Source organism: Poecilia reticulata, chromosome 23 (genome assembly GCF_904066995.2).
Source record: "Poecilia reticulata chromosome 23, P_reticulata-male-v2, whole genome shotgun sequence".
Lineage (NCBI taxonomy): Eukaryota > Metazoa > Chordata > Actinopteri > Cyprinodontiformes > Poeciliidae > Poecilia > Poecilia reticulata.
In genome coordinates, this window is record NC_088852.1 from 5,892,560 (window position 1) to 5,915,711 (window position 23,152).

Consider the following 23,152-nt stretch of genomic DNA (forward strand, 5'->3'; position numbering starts at 1 on the left):
ACTCCGTTTTGGTTTTTGCTGTTTGTAGTTGCTGGTCTGTTGCGTTGACTCCCTTCAGTGATGTTAGCTGTTAGCTGACAGTTCAGACAATCATTCTCCCTCTGCTTTTAGAAACAGAGTGGGTTTTCTGAGTGGGCCGTTGGAGAAAGAGACTTCGCTGACAAACACAAAACAGGGAGATGCTTCCAGTGCTTGAATCTAATATTAGTTAGGAAATTAAAATTTGAACGCAGTTTATTCAAACTGTACCAAGAACATTACACTGTATAACAGTAATCTGTTTTAGTCCTGCTGATCTGTGAGGCATTTTTGATTTTTGAATAAAGAAAAAAGCTGAGGTTTGCAACGAAAAATGTTTATATTGGCAACCTTTGCATTTCCATGTTGTTTAAATTGTTTTGTTGGACACTAAGGGATATTTAATGCTTTATTTTTAATTGAATATACCCATGTTGCATCCAAATTTAAACTAATGTTGCAATAAAGAGCAGGGAAGAGTGTGAAAGTGTGAAGGAGAGATGATGATGAGGATGAAAAGGAAGAGGAGGAGGGAAGCCAAGGCCTCTGGGCGAAGCCAAGACCGCCCACAGACTCTCTCTCTCTCTCTCTCTCTTGCTCTGTTTCTCTCTCTTTTCACACTGCCTCTCTCTCTGTCTCACTCTTCATGTGTCCTCCTGTCTCTCTTCGTCTTTTTATCCTCCAGCCCATGTTCCCCGTTCCTCCTCCTCATCTACTCACCCAGGAGATGTAATGTAGGCCAGTGAAGGAGTGAACTGAAGGACAGACTCAACCTTCAGCGTATCCAGAGAAAGACGTGGGTTCTCCTAATAACCTGCTGGAAATCATAAGAAATATTTATAAACTACATTCTGACTGGAATAACAAAAGGAAGAAGGCTGATGGTGGCTATTATTTGAACTTTTTAGTTATTGTTTCTTCTGTATATATGGAGACATTAAGGCAGTTGTAGCCTTAACCCACATCTGGCTTAATGGAAAGGCATATTCTCACGTATTTTCCATTTTGAATAGTGGCTATGAAAAGTGGGGTTTTGGGCCAGTTTTTAAACCAGTGTGTACAACTTTAAGTGTGACTCTATTAATCTCTGTATCAATCATGGACAGTCACTTTCAGTAGAATCGGGAAAAATGTGGGGATCTGTGGATTTTGTGTGAATTTTACTGATTTGTGAAAAAGTTGAGGGATTTAATGATATAATTTGGAGTCTAAAGGGCCACATAAAAAGTTACGGCAGGCCAGATTTGGCCCCCGGGCCTTGAGTCTGACACATATGATTGGGTTCTGGAATATGTTCGAACTTTGATGTCTGGAAGAGAAAAATTAGAATTTCCAGACTTTATTCTCACTCGAAACGTCTAAATATTTGTAGACTTCCTCTGTCTTTCCTTTCTTGTATCCTTGCTCCTTCAAAGTGTCCTACCTCCTTTCTCTCTCTCTCTCTCTCTCTCTCTCTCTCTCTCATCGTTCCTCTGTTGGCGTTTCCTCCCTTTTTTCTCTCCTCATTGCTTCCAGTTTAAAGCCCTGAAAACTTTCTTTCCATGAACTTCATTTTAAGGTGAACTTCTGGAAAGGTACATCTAACCTTAACAATTTGAGTTAAAGTAAAAACAAAATATTATTCTCTGGGCCAAATTCCTTTTTAGATAGTTTATATGAAGGAAAACAAAAAAAAAACTTTATACCTCTATTTTTTTTTTGTTTTAACTCTTATTTTTGTGCTAGTTTGGTCCTAAAACACTGTCTGACACAGAATAGTTGACATTACATAAGCTAAATAAACACTCATTGACTTGTTTATAACAAACATTAAGAGACTTGGGCTCTTGTCGCATGTTAAAACCAAGCAGATATTCAAATGAATGCTTTTATTTATAGCTTTGTAGGAGAAATTGGAATTAGATGAAGTATAACCGGTGGAAGTTTCTTCTCTGAAAATAATTGTTTGTAAAAGGTTTTCAGCTCCAGCTAGTAAAACAATGCAAACCATTATAGCAAAGCAAATAACCCGACACAAAGTGGTGTAAAATATTTATTAGGCATGTGGATAATAGGGACACAGAGTGTGGAGAGGCTAAAGTTGACATGCGTATTACAGAGTGGGAGAGACAGACGATGCTTATAAATAGAGGGAGGAAGGTCAGAGGGAAAGAGGCATGCTTCCTGTACCAAGCCTTATAAACGGATACACACACACGCATACACACACGTGGACAAAAGATGTGACGACACAATTATACGTGAAATTCAAGTGGATAAATCGCCGAGCTAAATGTTGATGGTAATTAATTCTTTTCCTCCACGTTTCTTCTTTGTGCTTCAAGGTTTTTCAGGTGTTTAAGGTCTTTTCCTCGTTTCAGTAAATAGTTCAGTTAGTAGAAAAGGCTCAGCGTGTTGCAGCTAATAAAACACTCACAGCTCAGATTGAGAGCACAACCTGCAGAGAGAGAGAAAAACACAAACGCATGCAAATCGGCTGCAAGTTGTCCCAAACCAAATGCTCTCAAATTCATAATCAAATGAAAAAGGCAAATGTCCACTTGACAGGGTAGGTAGTTTATTAACTTATTATTTTTTAAATTGAGTGCTTTCTAATTTTTGATGCTGTTTAAATTGATTCCTAGAAAATGTAAGAGGAGGATATCTGAAAAGATTATTTTATCTTTTGTGTTTTATTTAATTATATTTTATTAGAATGACATCTTTTGGTAAAGTATAGGCCATATATTTTGCATTTATATATATATATATATATATATATATATATATATATATATATATATATTTTTTTTTTCATTTTTATATATTTTTTACTGACACTTTTCTTTATAAAAAGTGCCAGAAAAAATGTCTTAGTTAAAATAAATGCTGTTTATCTTTAAAATTTAGCATCCTAACAGTAAAGCAGCCAAAAAACAGTATTAATTTCTACGATTTGGCTTTTGATATGTAAATTGTAACGAGTAGCTAATTTATTTGTCATTTAAAATATATTTAATTGTACAATGAAATAAGATTTCTGTTCTCCAGAGGGCATTGATGATGAGATTCAGATGTAAAGATCAAACGACACCTGAGAGGATTTTCTGATGTCAGCAGCATCTCACAAACACCGGCCCGCATTTTAGAGTTGCCATGGTAACGGCATTGTTAGTGGGTGAAAACACTTCAATTTTTCAATCTGTTGAATGTTAGATTACGCCCACATATGAAATAATTCCAATAATATTGAAGATTCCCGTCATATTTCCAACTCTTGGCTTTTGTTTTGCACTCTGGGGGAAATTTGCAAAACTTTGCAGTTGCTCCTTCTTTTGCAGAAGTTTTCTGCTGCATCTCCGGTTAAAGATTACATGCAAACAACCGCTAAGATCCATACAGGTGAACAATTTGCATGGTTTCAATGCAGTGCTGCAGATTTTACACGATCCCCTTAACATTTTCATTTATATTCAGTTGTTCACCAAATGCTAAATTTATTTATACATTCTTTTCCCTCCTTCAACAACAATTCAAAATTGGTGCAGAAAGGAAAAAAAGCATATTAATCAGCTTACAGATTGTTTATAATCCATCATCTCTACTCTCTGCTTTGCTTCCTGCTGCTGTTTGGACACATGATCTCCTGTGAAATTGTTCGTATGAATTTCTTCAGCTTGGTTGTGACATTTCTGCCTCTTTTTCTCGGCATATTTGTGCCTGCTCGTTACTGGCCAGTGCATTTGCAAGAGCGCAGTGTTTTCCAGAAGTGGCTTCATGTTAACTTAGCTTTGTGTGAAGGCTGTGATCTAATAAGAGTTGATGGTGAACCAAACTGCAGCTGCTCTCACACACCCACTCGCTGTCAGAGACACACAGAGAAGAGAACATGCTGCAATTAAATATACTTATTAGTGGGAATAGAACTGGATCAGTCAAAATCAACCCTGAGTGCAGGAGAAGAGCGCTAGGAACCAATTATTTAAAGTGATTAAAAATATGTGAAAAACATTTTTAGCGCTTGCAATTAAACTCTTGATCTTTTACGGCATTTAGCCTAAATCTGAAAATACTCTGAAAGTTTTAAAACTAGACACCAGAAAGGATTCAGGTAAACGGCTGCTTCCCTCACCGCAAACCTGAGACCGTTTAATTGATCTGCGTGTCACAGCCGGCCTTCGCAATGCAGCAGTTCCTGTTTTAAAGAACCCGAACCTTGATCCGCACGACTCTTTCAAAACGTGACATGCAGTAACCTCTTATGTTGTGGTGCTGGATGTTGTTTTATATTTAAATCCTCTCTTGCTGATTTATTTTTATGTGTGCTCAATTTAACACTTTTCACAAATCTAGTAAAACGTGGACAAAGTCAGCACACTTCCTTAAATTTTATTAATGTACTGGTTAACAGTAAAGAGAGAGCAGCACTTAGTGAGCTATTTGCACATGCAATGCTGTTCTAATTAGGGCTGCAACTACTCATTATTTTAGTAATCAATTTTAGATATCAATTAGTCTTCAGACGATTAATCGATCAGTCGTATAAAGAAATGGTAAACTCCACAGATTTTTGTTTTTAACCACTTTTTATACAATATTAGGAATGCATTAAAAGATGCAAATAAACTAATAATTTAAGTACTTTTTAAAATAAGAAAATATAAATTGTATTGCCCAAAATGCAATAATATGCATTACTTGAAGTTACAAAATGCCACTTGAGTTGTTTTAGCTAAAACCTATTTACAGACAAATGTGATTTTATCTTAAGTGGAAAATGTATATTTGTTCTATAGTTTTGCATTATTTGCTGCTCTGAATATGTTATTTTTCATCAAATGGCCTGTTTTTAACGATTACTGAATTAGTTGACAATTTTTTCAATAATCGATTAATTGTGATTAATCTGGTTAATTGTTTCAGTCCCGGTTTTAATGTTTGTTCCAAAACAATTCAGAAGTTTCAATGTTTTTTTTTTGTAGCAGTTGCATCAAATTGAGTAAAGAGTCAATACTTTTGGCTCATGCCCATCTCCTGTTATTTTAAACCCATATGGCTGCGCCAAAGACCAAAAGTCACCACATGTTGCCCCTCTAAAATCAGATTTTGTAATTTTACTTATTTTTAAGTCTATAGCACGCCTATTTATCTTTGCACTCTTTCTTAATAAAGCACCATGTTTGCTTGCTCACGACTTATTCAGGTCACAGTGGGAGCATGACAATCTAATCTGACACAGGGACCATCTGGAAGGACATGTTATGTAATGGGATCCAGGCGTGAGCTTTCCAATTGTGCCAACAGTGCAGGTTTATTGGTGGTCTGCAGGTGTGTTGAGCATTTCATTCTGAAGATAATAAGTTCAGCTCTGCAGGATGGAGGAGCAGTCAGGTTAAAGCACTTTGGCTTGTCCTCCTCTGCCTGGTAGCGATGCCTCCTAAGCTAAACGTTCTTTTTTCCACTGCTGGACTCAGGTCCTTCTTGTGGTAAAAGTACAGACATACAGGGAGGAAGACGGACAGACATAGAGAAGAATGCTGCATGCTTGAATAAAAGTGGGAAGGAAGTCTGAGTTTCCAAGTCAACAACAAATTTCTCTGCCTACCCCCAATACACCGTCACAAAACACCAAAGAGTCCCAAAGCACAAGATAGTTAAAAGTTTGAGTGTGGAGATAAGAAGCGTTTTTGCAGATTGATGAATTACTCCACACCAAATACGGTTGTTCGCAATCTAGCTTCATTCTTTGCGTCTGTGTGTTGATTTCTTCCTGCTATTGTCAGTTTTGTGTGTGTGTGCAAAAATGTTTTTGTGCCTATTTTAGAGAGCATGAGGTCAAACTGAGGCTAAAACAAGAAGTCAAACTATGTTATGAAACACCTGCTGGCTTTGACAAAGATTGCTTGTCGCAAGAATTTAAAATGGAAAAGAAACATTTATAATATCTGTACTCGTTTGAAAACATTTCGGTGATAAGACTTTATGTCAAAACTTATGTAGTCATTTTATCTTGTAGATTACAAGATAAATGGCTGAATCCACCAGAAACCCCTCAAAGCCTTGCATTGCACAAATGTTTAGCACCGCATTACCTGTAGTTTCTAACTTTACTCCTCTACTTCAGAACGCCTCGCTTTTATGCCTGCGGTGCTGCTGAAATGATGCAGAGCCCTTGTGCTGAATAAAGCCTTTTCAATCTTTTATAAACAACTTTAGCCTGCCTACAGTGTCTGAACAGTTTTTCAGGTATGGTATTGAATTTAAGGCACCTGTTTTGTGGCGCATGGTCACAGTCAGAGACTATATGTGCCTTATTGAACACTGAATGTCACTGACGTACAGTAAAGAACAAGTGGGAAGAAGTTGAAGTTGAGAAATGCCAGACTCTGGGGGTTTGAAGAAGCCTTGTAAAGTTGTGATTTTCAACCTAAATGTCACTTAGAACACCTGTCTGCAGGTCCAAGTACATAATTCTGCCAATGTTAGTAAGACACATTTTATATGGGTGGGCGATCCTAGACAAGCCCTCGCTTTATTATGCTTTGGCTCAGAGATATTAAGAACCAGATTAAAGCAGATGAAATTTCTTCCTCTGTAGTGTGGTCGGACTTAACTTTAGTAGCCTTGAGTAGCGCTGTCATTTGGAGTTTGCAGAATAGTTAGTTGAGGTGGTTTTGGTGCCTTTATACTCTTTCTAACCAATATATTCTTTCTAAATATCTTGGGATCAACCACAATAAATTGGAAAGTGTCACTAGGGAGTGGAAACTTAAGTTATTGAGTAAGAGCTTCTCAGGTTCAGATCCTAGACGAGCCCCCATTTTCCTGTGTTTTTTCACAAGAATACACATGTGAGAAACTCTACAAAATGAATGTATTTCATGGTTAACAAGAGAAAGAGAAACATAAAAAGATGTGGACAGCTCCCAGAAAGAATCAGTTCTTATAAGTTTGCCTCCAGTTTTAATAAACATCTATTAATTCGAAACACTGAACTGCAAAAATGCACACAACCTAGGAATACTTGTGAATAATACTTCAATTTCCAATTTATATTTTAGAATAATTAAGAAAAATATGCGTAACACCTTTTCTAGTTTGAATTTTAATAAAAATGTGACTTATTTCAACAGAAAAATTACAATACAAAGTCACCTCTCAAAAAGACTAGTTTATTTGGAAAAATATAATTGGTACAAACCAATCTAACAACTTGTAAAAATCTTAATGTTGACAGAGTGAAATAAAGCTGAGGTCTGGAACAACTTCAATTAATTATCTCAGTTTCAGTTCTTTTGCTACAACTTCCTGTGGGGCTCTTGACCATTATTGCATTTAATATTTGTATATCCTAAGGTTTGAATACTCTGAAATGCTTAAAGATTATGCATATGTGGTGGAGAAACCACAACCCTATTGTTGCTCTTCTTCCTGATATGTTTGCATGCAGGCTGAGAACAGCCGCTATCTGTCATGCATCATTACTTGAGGCCCGTAGAGACACCGACTTGTCTTCTGTCTCCTGTGTCTTGCACAGATACATGCATACATACTCTCTCTGAATGTGCTCTGTCACCAGTGGCAACGAACAAGCCTTTTCTCCCTGACCCACATACAAGCAGAAAGGAGGAAAAAAATTTGGAGATTGAAAAGAGCAGATGAAGAAACTAATGTGGAGCAATAGACGAATAAAAAAGGACATTTGTAGGGCTCTACTGAATGAGAAACGAGCTGAAAGCGTCTGCCTGTATCCATTAAAGCATTCATTTGTCTGCATGAGTGGTTTCTCTATAAGAATTAATCCTTGATGCAACATTTGTTTTGATAAGCTTCTGCGTTTTTATGATGCATAGGTGCAGACCTAAGTATGCTGAGTCATGGGACGTCTGGTAATAATAAACTAATGGGTTTTATAAATTAATATTGTAGTGGTTTAAATTTGTAAAGCTTCATCTCAATCCAACCTGAATTACTATATATGCAGATGACATCATGGTTAAGATGCTTTTTCATTCCAGTAAATACAGCTGAATATATATAGTTTTTATAGGTTCTGTTGCAAAATCAAATAGATATAACTAAATTTGAAAAGTATTATTTGTGGTTGTTTTACCAAGATTTCAAAAAGTTGTGGTCAACCACTAAAGTTTTCCATAATTTTCTGTTTTCATGGTATACTGCCAGTCAGACGCTGTAGATATTTGTTGACGTGTTTTGTGTAAATATCATGATGGAATTTTACTCGAGGCTATTAGACCAAAGTATTTCATCAGTTATATATTTGGATATTTATAAAATCCAGTTGATGGTGCTATAACCACTACTATAGTCTATGATGCATTGGACAAAATTACAAAAAGATAAAAGGTTGATATATATATAAGATAGGGAGGAAAGTAAGATATTATTACACTGATTCATTAATTTTAGACTTTTATGCTATCTCATGTGAACTTTAACATGAAAATTTATTAGAACAGGATTCAAAATGAATTTTTCTAACCTTCCTGCTGTAAGCGGTAATTAAATATTTAGATCAGGAGCAGAGGAGATGTAGCACAGTGAGTGCAGTTTCTGTAAAACAGTACTTTACAGTTTTAAGATGTTTAAAAAGTGGTAATGAAGTTGACATTTTAAGCTGTCTTGCATCTTAGCAATTAGCGCGGTTGGCATGGCTGTCATTTTAAAAACTGTTTTCTTTGTGTACATTTTTCAAAATACCGATTCTTACCTTAACTTTGAGATTTTCAAAAGGTTGTTTTTTGCTCAAAATGATAAAACTTTCCTGTAATACATTTGTCCTTCTTGATATTGGTTGAAAGTTTTGCTCTCTCTCACCCTTTCACAGCTTTTATAAATCACAGTTATACTGCTTCCTATTATTTTACTTTAAACGCAGAAAAGGCCAACATTGAGTTGTTTTCGCTCAGTAACAACCTTCACACAGAAGAGTGTTGTTTTAGTTTTTAGTGCTTAGATGTAGATGCCTTCAGAAATGTAAAATTTATTACATTCAGGGAACGTGATGTGAGAGTTTTTTGCTTTAGACTATCATTTTCTGTACTCAGTTAATCCTTGTTGGGTCATATTTGGGTTGGTATTTATCTCCAGTAATCAAGGTCTTTGCTGGAATTGAACCCATGACCTTTCACCTTTGAAAACAATAGCAAACTCTGACCCAGCCTTTTTGCAACCAAAACATAATTATCTGGTTAAATACCAGCCATTAGCCAATATGAGCTCCTCTTAACAAAGTGCAGTTCACTCTAACACTGGTGCTATTTCTTTCTTTGAATAAATTCTCCTTTTGGTTTAAATATTTTATTTCCTTGCGTATTTTTCCTCTCTTGCCATTTTAATCATTTATAGCAGGCTGCCAAGGCTTGCTGTTAAGATACTAAAATCATCTTTAAATCTCCACGAGTCTAAGTTTTTTTCCCTTCACAAACGTTCAGCCTGAAATTCGGGGATTATGTTCTTGTCTGCCTCCTGTTACGACCGTCAGGTTATCGCTTACGCAATGTCCTAAAAATAGATTGTTCTCACCTGTAAGGTAATTGAGAGGGGAGGGAAAATGGTAAACGGAAAAGGAGGAGAAGAAGAAGAAGAACATGAGTTCTTCTTCCCAGGTTATATTTTGTCATGTAAATCGAAACAAAAACTTTAATGTTGCCTCATTATTCTGCGTTTTACTCCGTTAAAATAATTTATGTTCAATTTAACAGAAAAGAATTGGACAAAAGAAGCGCTGATGATTGATTAGACGTGTAGAGGGATACAGTGTCATTGGACGGCGCTACGTTGACGCTCATTTGTGTTAATTTGAATATTTTAACAATCGTTCCTTCTTAATCTAAATGTTTCCGTTTTGTGGAAACAAGTCGTTGCTATAAATAACTTTAATCTCAATCAGCTGGTTATAAATTAAACTAAATAAAACACACACACACACACACACATTGTTGTGTAGGACAGAGCTCAGGTATCTGGTGTCAGGTGTCTGTAGCTCGTCCCGCTGATTGACATAATTACCTGAGCAGTGCTGCGAGTTTGGAAGTACATGACTTGCTTAGATCTGAATTTAATGCTTAAAAACACCAACGATGGTTTAAAACAGAAACTCTTTAAGAATAAGGATGATAAATATTGAAGCTAGTGGACCGGCAGAGAGGCATCCAAAAGAGAGAGGCAGGAAGGGGAAAAAAGTGCGTTGGTTTCACCGGCTTTTCGGCTGCAGGTGAGTGAAACCAGAGATAACTTTGAATCTGGACTGAAACAGGTTTTGTCTTTTTTAACAAGCTATGAGAAAAAAAGAAATCCTGAGAAGTCAAACTACTGTGTTGTAAGCAGTCACTGTCTTTTTCCATGAAGCTGTCCAAATTTTATTGAATAGTTTACTGGCAAAACTACCAGCAAAGTCATAGAGTTTAGAAGGTTATTCCACCAAATCCAGCCGTCCAGTCACTGTTTTTCCTGGCTCCAAATGTGAAGCTCCCATCAGCACATTTCAACTTTTGTATCTATAAAATATGCAATAAAATCTGGGCATTAAAAAGTATTAAATTCATGTATCTAAAAACAAAGGATTAAAATTACTTAAATTCATTTTTAAAAAGTAAGTTGACCTTTAATACGTTAATCAGAAATCTTACATTTTGTCACTCTGATATCCTCATCATGCTTTGCTGCAGCTACAGCTAACTCACCACTAACATACCCTTGATAGCTTTATTTTTTTTTTCATCTATCATGGATAAGTGCAGATTTATTGAGAGTTGGCTATACAAAGGTAGATGTAGGTCTTAAATCCCATTCATAATGGTCTTTAAAAGTCTTAAATGTGAGTTGGTGGAACCTACAGAAACCCTGTAAAATTATTCCTGGGAATTTGAGGAAGAAAAAATGTCTGGAATTTTGCCTTGAAATTCTCTAGGCCCCCTGTATCGCCTTCAGCGACCATCCTCTCCCACGTAATCACATCTTCTCGAGTCAGAAGATGTTAAATTCGATCCCTCCCACTTGCAGCTGCCTTTTTATTTTTGTAGCTATTACTTTTGTTCTCCCATCAGCCTCGACTATAAACACAGTTGTTGCGCTCAGCGCGAGAGAGTTTTAGAAACAAGTTAAAGTAACTGTAGCATAATATTTCAATCACCTGAAACGTCCCAAACAGTTGACCTCTGAAGATCTCTATTTAGACAATATCTGAAGAAGGATTCTGCGTGCGTAGGAGGTGAAATAAAGATATGAACCCGCTGACTTTTCTTTCCCACGTACACACGATCATCCCACAGAGTGTGATAAGTGTAACTGCTTTCAGTGTAAAGTCGCTGAAACACACGAGACATGTACACTAAAGCAGATTCTCTGGCAGGATAATTAGTGGACAAGCTGCTGATGCTCCCACTGTGTGGTCGTGATGGCAACGCTGACAACCCACCTCTGCAGGAGGAGTAGGAGGGGAAGGCTGAAAATAAGGAAAGGAGACAAGGGGGCGGATGAGTAAGAAGAGCAGGGGATGAAAAGGAGCGCGAGGGAGGAAGATTAGGAGGAGCAAGGGTGGGAGATTCAGTGATGTGGAGAAGATCAGGGAGAAGTCAGTGTGGTGTGTGGTTGTGGCGAGAAGACATGCAGCAGGGAAAATGGAGGACGGCAGTGATTATTTCTTTAAAATGCAGAGGAAGAAGAGCAAACATTTAAATTGTGAAGATGGGAACTATGGGAGCAGCTGTATCAACTCCACCATGCCGGGCCCAGTTTAATCTCTTTACTTTAGGGTTTAAATTCCTGCTGCTTCATCTGTCTTATTCAAACAGCCCACATCATGCTCATTAGTGGCCAAGCGCCGCCAAGCAAAAAACAGCAGCGGCTCAAAATATCACCAAGTGTTTCTGGTCTAGTTTCTAGTGCAAATATCCTGCTACACTTAAAACAAGACAAAACTGACTTATAAGTAACTTTTCAGCGAAATATATGAGCTTGTTTTAGGTCAGGAGTGCTGAATTAATTTTCCTTTTGGGCCAAATCAAGACCCTGAATGCTCTTAAAGGGCCGGTTGTGCCAGAATGTGTTGATAAAACCTGTTAACAAACTGTTAAAATATCAATCAATTCTAAAAATGAAATATTATTGGAACATCTTTTCTGTCCTTCCAGGATTTCATGATTGTTTTTGTGATTTTTAAAAAAAAATAAAAATCAAAGTGTTTCTTGTACTAATTTGGAAATATTTGTGATATTTACGCTTATTTATGACAGTAAATGCAACTTTTATTACTCTCTGTATAGATCATGGACTGTAATCTGACATCAATTAAGGCAGAGGCAGCTGTTTAGTACAAGTAAAGATTTTGACAATTTTTGAGAAATATCTGCAATAAGCTCTCAATTATGTTTTGTCGCAAAAAAGTGCAGGGATTTGTTGATTTTTTTGTGTGAATTTCCACAATAATTTTTAAGAAACTGGAGGGACTGATTGATATAATTTGGCAATGAACAGATAAAAACTGCATCAATTTGATTGATGACATAATTTTTTAAGTACAGTTAGTGTTTAGTCTAGAATCTACAGGCCACATAAAAAGCTGTGGCGGGCCGGATTTGGTCCACGGGCCTTCAGTTTGACACGTTTTAAGTCAATAATTCCTTAATATGGATGAAAAAATTGTCGTTCCATTGGCATTCCTTATAATATGACAAAAGTGTTTTGTAAAAGATGAAAATAATCTGCAAATGGAACAAGTGTCTTTCCTGAAGTTTTAAAAGAATTATTCATTTAAAACAAGCTCCTATATCTCACTGAAAAGCTACTTATAAGTTAGTTTGATCTTATTTTAAGTGTAGTAAGATGTTTGCACTGGAAACTAAACTAAAGTGACTTGGTGAGATTTAGGTTTTGCAGTGTTATTGTTGAGTTCGTCTACGGTAAAACTCGTACTGCCTCCTGTGGGAACATCTCCAGGATCCAAGCCTCGTATTCGGGCCTGCATGTTGTTCCTATTCCAGTTCTGATCCACAGACAGGCTCAAACAAGAGAGGAATGCATTAAGATGAAGGCGTTCACCTCATCTCACACTGATTACTCCGATGTTTGTGATTCAAGTTTGGACAAAATGCCACGTCTTTGTGCGTGGCGTCAGGATTGTGTTTGGAGCAAACCGTTTCCATGCTTTCTGTGGGTAAAATGTAACTTTACAGCTCAGTTTTTTTTGTTTTTTTTTTAAGAAAATTTGCTTTTTTCACTTCTGATTGATCATCTTTGATTCTGAAAACCATAAATTTGCAACTTTGTCTGTACTTTTAAACTTTTACTTTTCGCTTTTTAACTACATGTTGATGAAATGTGTTTCATCAGTTTAGAGCCGGCCTCGCCTCTCGGAACTACTGGAGTAAATAAATCCTTTATGTTTTAAGCTTTCAGATGTTTTTTAAGGAATTATATGGACAATAAATAATTCCTCATGTTGCTCTCCACATTTGAAAAGCAGAAAAAGTAGTGAAGCCTTATTCAGGAGGACGTTAGTTGGAAAATTATGGATCCAGAAGTATGGAAGCATATGTTTTATGTAATATCCATTTAATTTAATTTAATTTAATTTTTAAAAATTGGTTAATGAAAAACAAGCTGGGATTGTCAAGTTTTTTTATTTAACATAAGAAGTGTTTTATCTATTTTCAAAAAAGCAATAATCATTGCATTTTGTCAAATTTCATCAAGAAGATTTATTTTATTTTTATTTTGTTTTTCTTGTGAAAGGGGATTGGGTTTGCCTTAAGTATTGTAAAAATAAATAAATAAATAAATAAAAAAGATAAAATTGACATAATATATTGATTAATGTTCCAGTTACTGCTATTCAAAGGCGGGTGGGTTTTTAGCCTTCTTTAGAGGAGCTCAGTGTTTCGGCTGTTTTGCAGTTTTCTAGAAGTTTGTCCCAGATTAGAGGAAGTTATTTTCATAAATATTTAAACAAATAACCTGTTTATATTGTGCAGTTTCAGCAGAAGCCTGCTCTTAAACACGTTTCCTGATTTTTAATCATTTATGATTTTTATTTTTTAGTTTCCCTGGACTGAATTTGTGTTATTAGGGTTGGGGCGTGTCTCTGTGAGAGTAGCCCACAGGTTTCTGTGGCTTGTGTCCAGTCACCATACGTCCTTGCATTTGTTCTGTTGTTGCCCACGCAAAGCTATTTTTAGCTCCAGGGTCGTGAGTACGTGTGTGTGTGTGTGTGTGTTTAGGTGTGATCAGATTGCACGATGTGTAAGTAGACTCCTCTTTGTCCTGTGTGATCATTTTGGAGAGACGGCCACTAAAACTTTCAGCAGCGGGGTCAGATGTGTCGGACAACCTTTTCCACTCGTTTGTTTTCCAGCTGGAGTCCAGAGAGTCGTCTTTAGTTTCAGGAAACCTTCAGATCTGTGAAGGTTTGCGCTGCCAGAAATGAATGTGGAAACACTTCGCAAATAATTTGGTTCATATTCAATTAATTTCGATATAAATTACATTTAGTTCAATTAAGCTCAAATAACAGTTAAAAATAAGCTATTAATTCCTTTGTGAAATGAGAAGTAGTTACAATAGATAAAAAATGTGTACACAATGTTATTAGACCTTAGTAAGTAATTTAAAAACGACTTCTTAAATCTGACGTATGTATTATATCTTTATCATAAATCTATACATTTTGAATTTTAGCTTAACAAATGCAAATTCTAGTAATGCATATTAGCCATTACTAATATGTACATATTAAACTAATATGTAAGCCGTTATTAAACTTGAAAACTGTCCTGATCATAAAATCCTTTAAGTAGTTGTTGGAATTTATCGCATCGTTTGATTTATCTTGATAAATGTATTTTTTATAAGAATTTTGATTTGTTGTTGTTACAATAAATTTCAACTAATGATGTTTAAAAAAAACAAAACGGCCCTTATTGTCGGGATAGTTGATAGTTTTACTATTTTCTGCACAGTTTGTGCAATGATGGTATCAATAAATACCAATTAATTAGAAAATACAGTTACCATGCGCAGTTTAGTGATACAAATCCCACTTCTTTATGTGTCCTGAGGCAGTGTATTACAAATGGGAATGTTTTTCAAGAGCAGTATTTGTATCAGTGGGGCTATAATTGATGTTGCACACAATCACAGCCATACTGTTGTCACATCTGTTGTTATCTAGGCCTGTCACAATAATCAATAAATCAGTTAATTGCATAATAAATTAAATCAAGCGCAATAATTTGCATTTATATGACTTATCGTTTTTCTCTTTTCTGTATTTGGTCTCAACTGGCCCTTAATAATGTTGTTTATAGAGACTTCAAAATGTATTTTATTATTTCAGTTGTTTTGTTTATTTATTTAGTGTTTTTTTTTATGTTCATTTGAGTTTTAAGTTTATTGATCTTTGAGAATCTTTTCCGCCTTTATCATATTACTTGAAATTGGTCTCAAAGCAACAATATTATTGTTTATCGCAATAAAATTTATCGTCCAGCAAAATTTATCGTGACATATCGTTATCATATTGTGTGTAAAAATGGACAAAATTTGCTACCAAGTGTCTTTTTCAGTTGTTGGTTTATAGAAAAATATATTTTTCCAATATTAGGACAGAAATAACAGCATCATGCATAAGTAGAGTTTATCATAGATGTTATCACTGCTGGAGAGACGGACGTGTAAAGATGAACTAAACCTGAGCGCGTAAAAAGAGGAAGAGGCGCGTGCTGAGTCATCCGTCTTCGACTCTCTTTCTCGTCGCCATGAAGTGCTGCTGGCAGTCGCTCCACCAAGCTGTTCCCAGTCCGCCTCAAACAAATATCTGCAGCTGAGCCGGAAAATTATGAATAAATAATTTACGGACTAAATCACGCTGAAACCGAGTTCTCACAGTTATTCATCCACTCTGTGTCATTATGCGAGCGTGACGGTTCACTTCTGCATTGTCACCACTGCAGCTTTTCTCTTTATTATTATTATTAAAAAAAATGATGATGTTTTAAAGGGTTTTCTTGTGTTTTTTTTCCTTCTTGAATGCAGGAAAGCCATCTCCAGATCAGGCCTCCATTACCTCGGCCCGCCTCACCCTTCGCTCCCTCCGGCGTCCAACGGACCAAACAAGGATCTGCGAAGCTGCGTGGACTGGACGGTCAGACGCTCAGCATCACAAATCTGCTTAGCGACATGCATTTATTCTGTTAATTGTGCAAAAAGCTTGTCTAGGTTTAAGTTTCTCCTTTGAGTCACTGCCTGACATTTACAATCTCATTTCATCAGCATATGTTTCTGTGGAGACAAAAAAAAACCCAGCGGTTTCTCTCCTCTTCTTTATTAATAATGTAGGACGATGTGTAAGCAGCGTGGGAGAGAAAGTTTTACCCGTCACCTTTTCTCAAGATGTGACTTTTCCAGCATCTGTTTCCTTTTCCAGAGTTTAATGGATTTTATTTACAAAACATCAATCACAACGTTGCAAAGCTGCTTTAAAATGAAAAAATGTCAAGAGGCAACGGAAAGTACTCAAAACCCGACACATTAAACCGTCCAAAAGCCAACAAAAAGTTTGAGCTGGTATTTTTAGTTGCAGGTAAATCCCGTTAGCTTTCACTTCCTGCAAAGACGACGCTCTAAAACCTGAAGTGTGTGGATCTGCAGGAGGAGGTGTGATGGCAGTAATCACAAAGTTTTGTCATATTACAAGCTGTTAAATCTGGTCTGAAATCATATTTTCTATAATTAATATCAATGAAACAACATGCCACTAAGCATTCTGGGAAATAGTTCCCACTCCTGCATTTCTCTTCTTTCAGTTCTTTTAAAGCTCTAGTTTAGTCAACTCTTGGAGGTCTGACAATATTAATAGATAAACTTTTTACTGTAAGTTTATTTTTCACGAACTCACACATTTGACTTGAAAATCTAAAACTGGCAAAAATTTATTTGACTTGGAGAGTAGAAGACAGTAGACACAACTAAATGAGGCTCAAATGTTTTACTGTGTTTTACTTCCTCCTTAGTGAAACAAAGTGATTGATTTTTGATTAAAAGTTTCAGAAATTTGGAAAAAATAAAGCATGAATATCTAAAATGCGGGCTGCACAGTGGCGCAGTTAGTAGAGCTGTTGCCTTGCAGCAAAAAGGTTCTTGGTTCAATTCCCGGCGCTGGTCTTTCTGCATGGAGTTTGCATGTTCTCCCTGTGCATGCGTGGGTTTTCTCCAGGTACTCCGGTTTCCTCCCACAGTCCAAAAACATGACTGTCAGGTTAATTGGCCTCTCCAAATTGTCCCTATTTGTGAATGTGTGTGCATGGTTGTTTGTCCTGTGTGTCTCTGTGTTGCCCTGTGACAGACTGGCGACCTGTCCAGGGTGACCCCGCCTCTCGCCCGGAATGTTAGCTGGAGATGGGCACCAGCAACCCTCCTGACCCCACTGAGGGACAAGGGTGTCAAGAAAATGGATGGATGGATGGATGGATATCTAAAATGACTTCAGAAAACAAATTTCCCCAAAATAATAAGAATTTAAGGTGTAAAGCCATTTTAAATATGTGTTGCAGTGAATAATTCAGCTCTCGAGGCGTTATATATCATTAATGAACTGTAAATACAAAGTGGTTTATTATTGATGAGAATGTGTAAACTGTTATGGGCTCACATGGAGCGTCCTGCAGAGACGCTTCAGCACATCCTCACTAACCTTTAAATCCCTGCATGATGAACACGCACACACACACTCACACAAAGTTACATAACAATACATACATATATAATTACCTTTAATATGATCAATGAAACTGAACAGCTTTACGGGACACGACTTACAGCGGTGAAGAATTGGTCAAATTTTATTTTCTTGGAAGCAAATCGGGGGAAAAATTGAGGACAAAAAAATAAATTATAAAAAAAAAAATCAACTCATATGGAGTGGATGTAAAATTAATCAATTTATTGGGTAAAACAAATTGGCATATTTTCATTTTAGCCTTTTTTTATACATTAGAAATACATTAAAATGTGCAGACAAGCAACTAATTCCTTTTTCAAATAAGACTGTAAACAATAAATCAAAAATAATTATGATGAATTGATTATTGAAATAATCAACAACTAATTTATTAATCGATTAATCATTAACTATGGTAAAAAAGACAATTTGCCAAAACTGTACAAGAATAGATAGATTTTCCTCTTTGAATAAGAAAAAAAAACATATATGTTTTACCCAGAATTCCTCAAATGGCAGTTTTAGTTTCACCTGGTTAAAATTATGTTTTTAAAAAAATAAATAAATAAAATAAATGTCTCCCACTTAGTAACTTTGCTCTCCAATTATTAATCAGCAAATCCAAAAAATATTCAACAGATCAGCCCGACACAGATGCTTTCACTAAATGAATGCTGTTATTGCATTTTAGGCAATAAAATGTTTATTTTCTTCTTTAATAAAAGAAGCTGAGTTGTTTATTTGCATCTTTTATTGAGTTTTTTTTCTATTGTGTAAAAATGTCTTAAAAATAAGCAGAATGTGTATATGTTTTTAATCGATTAGTTGCAACCTTCTCTTCAACCAATAAGGACTTTTCAGTTCAAATTCAATAAAACAAAAACTTTAAAGGGAAAACAAATGTTTTTGTAACTCAAATCATCTGTGGCTCTCCAGTAGCAGTCAGAATAGCAGGATCTGAGAAGAAGCTTCTGATTGAAGACTTACTGTTTAACAGAGTCGACTGTCAGGACATGCCAACAGCTCAATATGCAGACAACAGAGACGATATTTCACAGTAAAATGTCCAGTTGTTGCCATGCACTGCTCATCCACCTCATTTGCTTTTGCCGCTCCTTGGACGTCTACTTTTTAACTCCTCTGGGATTGAGTAAAAGTCTTTTCTGTTAAATTCCCGCCATCATGTGTTCATACAGAGCCGCTCTCTGAGTGATGGACGTTAACCGCTACTTCCTGAGTGTTTTGATTAACACCTCAGATTTCCAGGCGCCGTGAATTACCCACCTACTCAGCAGCAGCAGCGTTTATGCACTCGACACACTTACTGGCTGTAATCTCCTCCGAGTGTTTCTGTGCAGTTTTATATACGACCGAACAACAATCACTTAAAGAGGGAGACGTGCAGACGGACGGCGGCGCCTTATTAAGTGATAATTCAGCCCTCTCTCTTCTCCTCCTGCAGGAAAACGCAGGGAACGGAGATCACTTATGGACGGAGACGAGTTGTTCGGGAGAGCTGTGCTACCTCGGGGAGGACGCGTGTCTCCTGAAGACTGCGGTGAGTAGAGACTGATCACGTCTCTGCAGGAGAGAAACAGGAACGAAGAAGCAGGTGCTTCTCCTAGGATCATATTTCTGCTGCTGTCTGGTCCGTTAGCCGCCTCGTTTTCTTAAAAAAAAAAATCATTCCACGCTCACTGAATTATAAATAATTTCAACTTTGAAACCGTCTGAACTGAATACTAATGCTGGGAATTCATGAATATTAAATCTGCTCTGAGCTTAAACAACTGTTTTATCCTTATTGCAGTTTTACTTTTTGTAGCAGAAACAACAGAACGTCTAAGATTTGATTTAAATGTTTTTATGATACGGAGAAAGAAATGTATTTTGTTTGACTTAAAGTTAAGTAACACTTTATCTGAAGGCCTGTGCATAAGACTGACATGATACAGTCATGAACTTAAATGAGTCTTCATGAATGTTTATGACTTTTGTAATGACGGTAAATAATGCAACTTTTAGTACAACTTTGCATTAACTGTCATTATTCAACAACTAATTTTAATGCAAAGTTTACACTTTTAATGGACTTTTATTGGAAGTCTTAGTGCAACTTTGCATTGAACTTGTCATTATTTCACAAATAATGATAAGTTCAATGCAAGTTGTAGTAAAAGTTTGCATTCAGTGTCATTATTTACCAAATAATAACAATTTTAAAGCAAAGTTGACACTTTTAATGCACATTTTAATCTAACTGAATTTAAAGTGTCATTATTTGCAGAATAATGAGACTTTTAATGCAATTTTGCATAAAAGTCCATTTAACAGCGTCATTATTTACCTTCATCACAACAGTCTTAAACATTTTGAAGACTCCTTCGTGTTTGTGGCAGGTGTTTTGTCAGTCTTATGCACAGCTCTTAAAATAAAGTACTACCAATACTTCTGACTGTTTAATGGTTTAATTTTCACTCACATCATTGACAAACTGCGCTTTAGAGAATCCCTGACAGCGGTGGAACATTCCTGCTGCGAGGTTTAACAACACGGTTAAATTGTAGGCCTTGTGAACTCTGTCCTCCAGCAGAGAATAGCAGCGATTAGCATAAAGAGCAGTGAAACAACCTTCACTTTCCACAATAAAATAATGACACATGTGAGCGTTCACAACAGCTCGGTAATTACAGTATGTTTAGAAGAAAACGCTGCGGCTCGCTGTGAGGTTTCTCTGACGTCCAGGTGGATTTGTCTTTGTGGGCTAAATAAGTTAAATCAGATGAAAACTGAAACTATCCTTCTTTTAAATGTGCAGCAACTTTAACAGGTAGGAGCAATAAAATGTTCTCAGGTATGTTTGTAGTTATTTAGGAAAGCAGCTAAAGCAGTGGTGTCCAAACTTTTGAAGTATGATTATTAAAAGTTTAATATTTAGCACACAAAGTCTTAAGTATTTTTAGTCTGGTTTCTTGAAATAAGACGAAACTAACATGCAAGTAATGTTTCCAACATTATTTTAAATCAATAATTCCTGATCAAACTGTACTAGTAATAAGTGAAATAATCTGCCAATAAAACAAGATATTTTTCCCCTTATTATGAGTTAAGTGTCTAATTCCTCTGGTGGTTTATTTCACCAATAACTTAGTGTGTTTTTTATTAATATTAAGGAATTAATTACTTTTAATTTTTGCTGAAAAGTTTCTTGAAAGTTAGTTTTGTCTTATTTCAAGTGCAGTGAGATATTTGCATTATAAACTAGAGTAAAAATGCTTTTATTGTAACCGTGCAGTACTAGTTCTTGAAGGCGACTTGCCCTGTGACATCTGAAGTGTTTGTGTTTTACCAGGTGATAAATGACTAGTTTTTTCCTCACTGCTCGTATTTTCAGCGGCTTTGTGTCTCACTCTGCTCTGTGCTCCCTGTGTTTCCTTTAAGAAGTCGGCCCCCAGGAGGAAATGCGCCGCCTGTAAGATTGTAGTCCACACCGGCTGCATAGAGCAGCTAGAAAAGGTGCGGCTCACAAACACCAACACGCTTCAGCTGCTCATCCTTCAAGGCCGACGTATATTTCCTTTGAATTAAATTCAATCCAATCTTGTTCCCGTCAAATTCTGTCGAGCCGCAGATGAATGCTTTCAGACTCACGACTGTGGTCTGTGTCTCTGTTAAGATTAACTTCAGATGCAAGCCGACCTTCAGGGAGGGAGGGTCCCGATGCCTCAGAGACGTGAGTGTTTCTTCATGTCAACATGTGTGTGTGTGGCTGTAAAAATGAGGAATCGCAGCTCTGAGCGCCATTATCTGCCAACAGAACGTACTGAGACACCACTGGGTCCACAGGCGGAGGCAGGAGGGGAAATGTAAACAGTGTGGGAAGGTGGGCTCACTAACACACAGAGATGTTCCTGCAGTCCTTATAAAGAACCAAAAACTCACTGTGAATGTTTGTTTTTTCAGAGTTTTCAGCAGAAGTTCTTCCACAGTAAAGAAATAATCGCCATCAGTTGTTCTTGGTGTAAACAGGCGGTAAGGAAACTCATCATTCATCTTCAACAAAACTAAATAAAAATGAAGTACTGTACTCTACAAAAGACAAGTGCTTTGTTGTCGACTTACCATCCAGAAACCACTTGCTACATTCTCGTTTGTTGTGCAAGAGGCTCCACTTCTGCTTTTCAAAGATGTATGTTACCTTTTGGCAATAAGTTGATGTTTTTTGGTGCCTGGACAAGTCGTTTGAAAAACCTCCTGATTGTTTAGTCACTATGGACAGGCGCTGTGCTGTTGCCTAGCAACCCCTAATAATTTAATAAGTCGTTTTTGCTAATGTCAATTTGTTCCAGACTTGAGGCAGGTGATGCATGCAAGTGTTAAGATTCAATTACGATGATCTACTCATCTAATACTGAGATGAAATGGGTTTTTTTTTTCTTGGAGATGAATAAAAGCTAACGTGTATTTGTCTTCCAGTTCCACAACAAGGTGACGTGCTTCATGCTGCACCAGATCGAGGAGCCGTGTTCGCTGGGGGCCCACGCCGGAGTCATCGTCCCTCCCTCCTGGATCATCAAAGTCAGGAAACCACAGGTGAGAAAGAGGCCCTCCTTCCCTCCAGTCGATCAAGTTCACCCGCTGTCATCCGGTGACGATGATGCAAAGCGACCTCGTTGGGGCTAAATTTGAAAAGCGGCCTGTCGGAGGCTGCTAGGTGTGATGCGATGTGATCCGACGTACGTCTGATCTCTGAGGGAAGCCTGAGTTTAGGCCGCTGTTTGAGTCTCCCTCACTCACGCACCAGTGCAGAAAAATGTCTCCCGCAGACACGTCGCATGCTTCATCGCTCTTCTAATCAGCGTCAGCGTGGACTCGGTGACAGCGAACTAACATCTGAACTCTCCGTGTCCCAGAGCTCGCTGAAGAACTCGGCCAGGAGGAAAAAACGGACGTCTTTCAAACGAAGGGCGAGCAAGAAAGGACTGGAAGTGAGTGAGAAAACTCTCCTATTGATCCAGTGGCTCTTAGTAAACAAGCAAAGAAAATGTGTTTATGGTTTTAAAGTGCGTGTGTTGACACAGAAACAAGTTTTTGAAATCTTATTTCAGTTTGCAAAAAGATTAAATGTCTTTTTATAAATCAGTTTCTTTATTCTCACACATTTCTTCTCCTTTTAGTTTTAGATTTAATGTTAAATCTAACATTAGGTTAAAATGTGTTGTTTTTACATTTTTAAATTATTTAAAGTTAACTTTCTTCTCTTTCATTGCATATTTTAGGGCTGAAATGATTAATCGGGTTAACCGTGATTAATTGTGTTTGTGATTAATCAGATTAATTGTGATTAATCAGATTGATTGTGATTAATTGATTATTAAAATATCAACTAATTTTGTAATTGATTGTTACCTGGAGTGT

At 36.8% G+C, this 23,152-nt stretch overlaps 1 protein-coding gene across 3 annotated transcripts in view; it reads left to right on the forward strand.

Moving 5' to 3' along the window:
* The window catches only part of dgki (diacylglycerol kinase, iota), a 70,044-nt gene that overhangs the window by 16,676 nt on the left and 30,216 nt on the right, over positions 1-23,152 (forward strand). For all 3 annotated transcript variants that reach the window (XM_008400489.3, XM_017302859.2, XM_081603744.1), the window contains exons 2-9: positions 16,051-16,159; positions 19,197-19,292; positions 21,176-21,250; positions 21,411-21,467; positions 21,552-21,617; positions 21,698-21,766; positions 22,211-22,327; positions 22,648-22,722. In XM_008400489.3, coding sequence (XP_008398711.1) covers positions 16,051-16,159; positions 19,197-19,292; positions 21,176-21,250; positions 21,411-21,467; positions 21,552-21,617; positions 21,698-21,766; positions 22,211-22,327; positions 22,648-22,722 — 664 coding nt within the window. The remainder of the gene's footprint in view (positions 1-16,050; positions 16,160-19,196; positions 19,293-21,175; positions 21,251-21,410; positions 21,468-21,551; positions 21,618-21,697; positions 21,767-22,210; positions 22,328-22,647; positions 22,723-23,152) is intronic.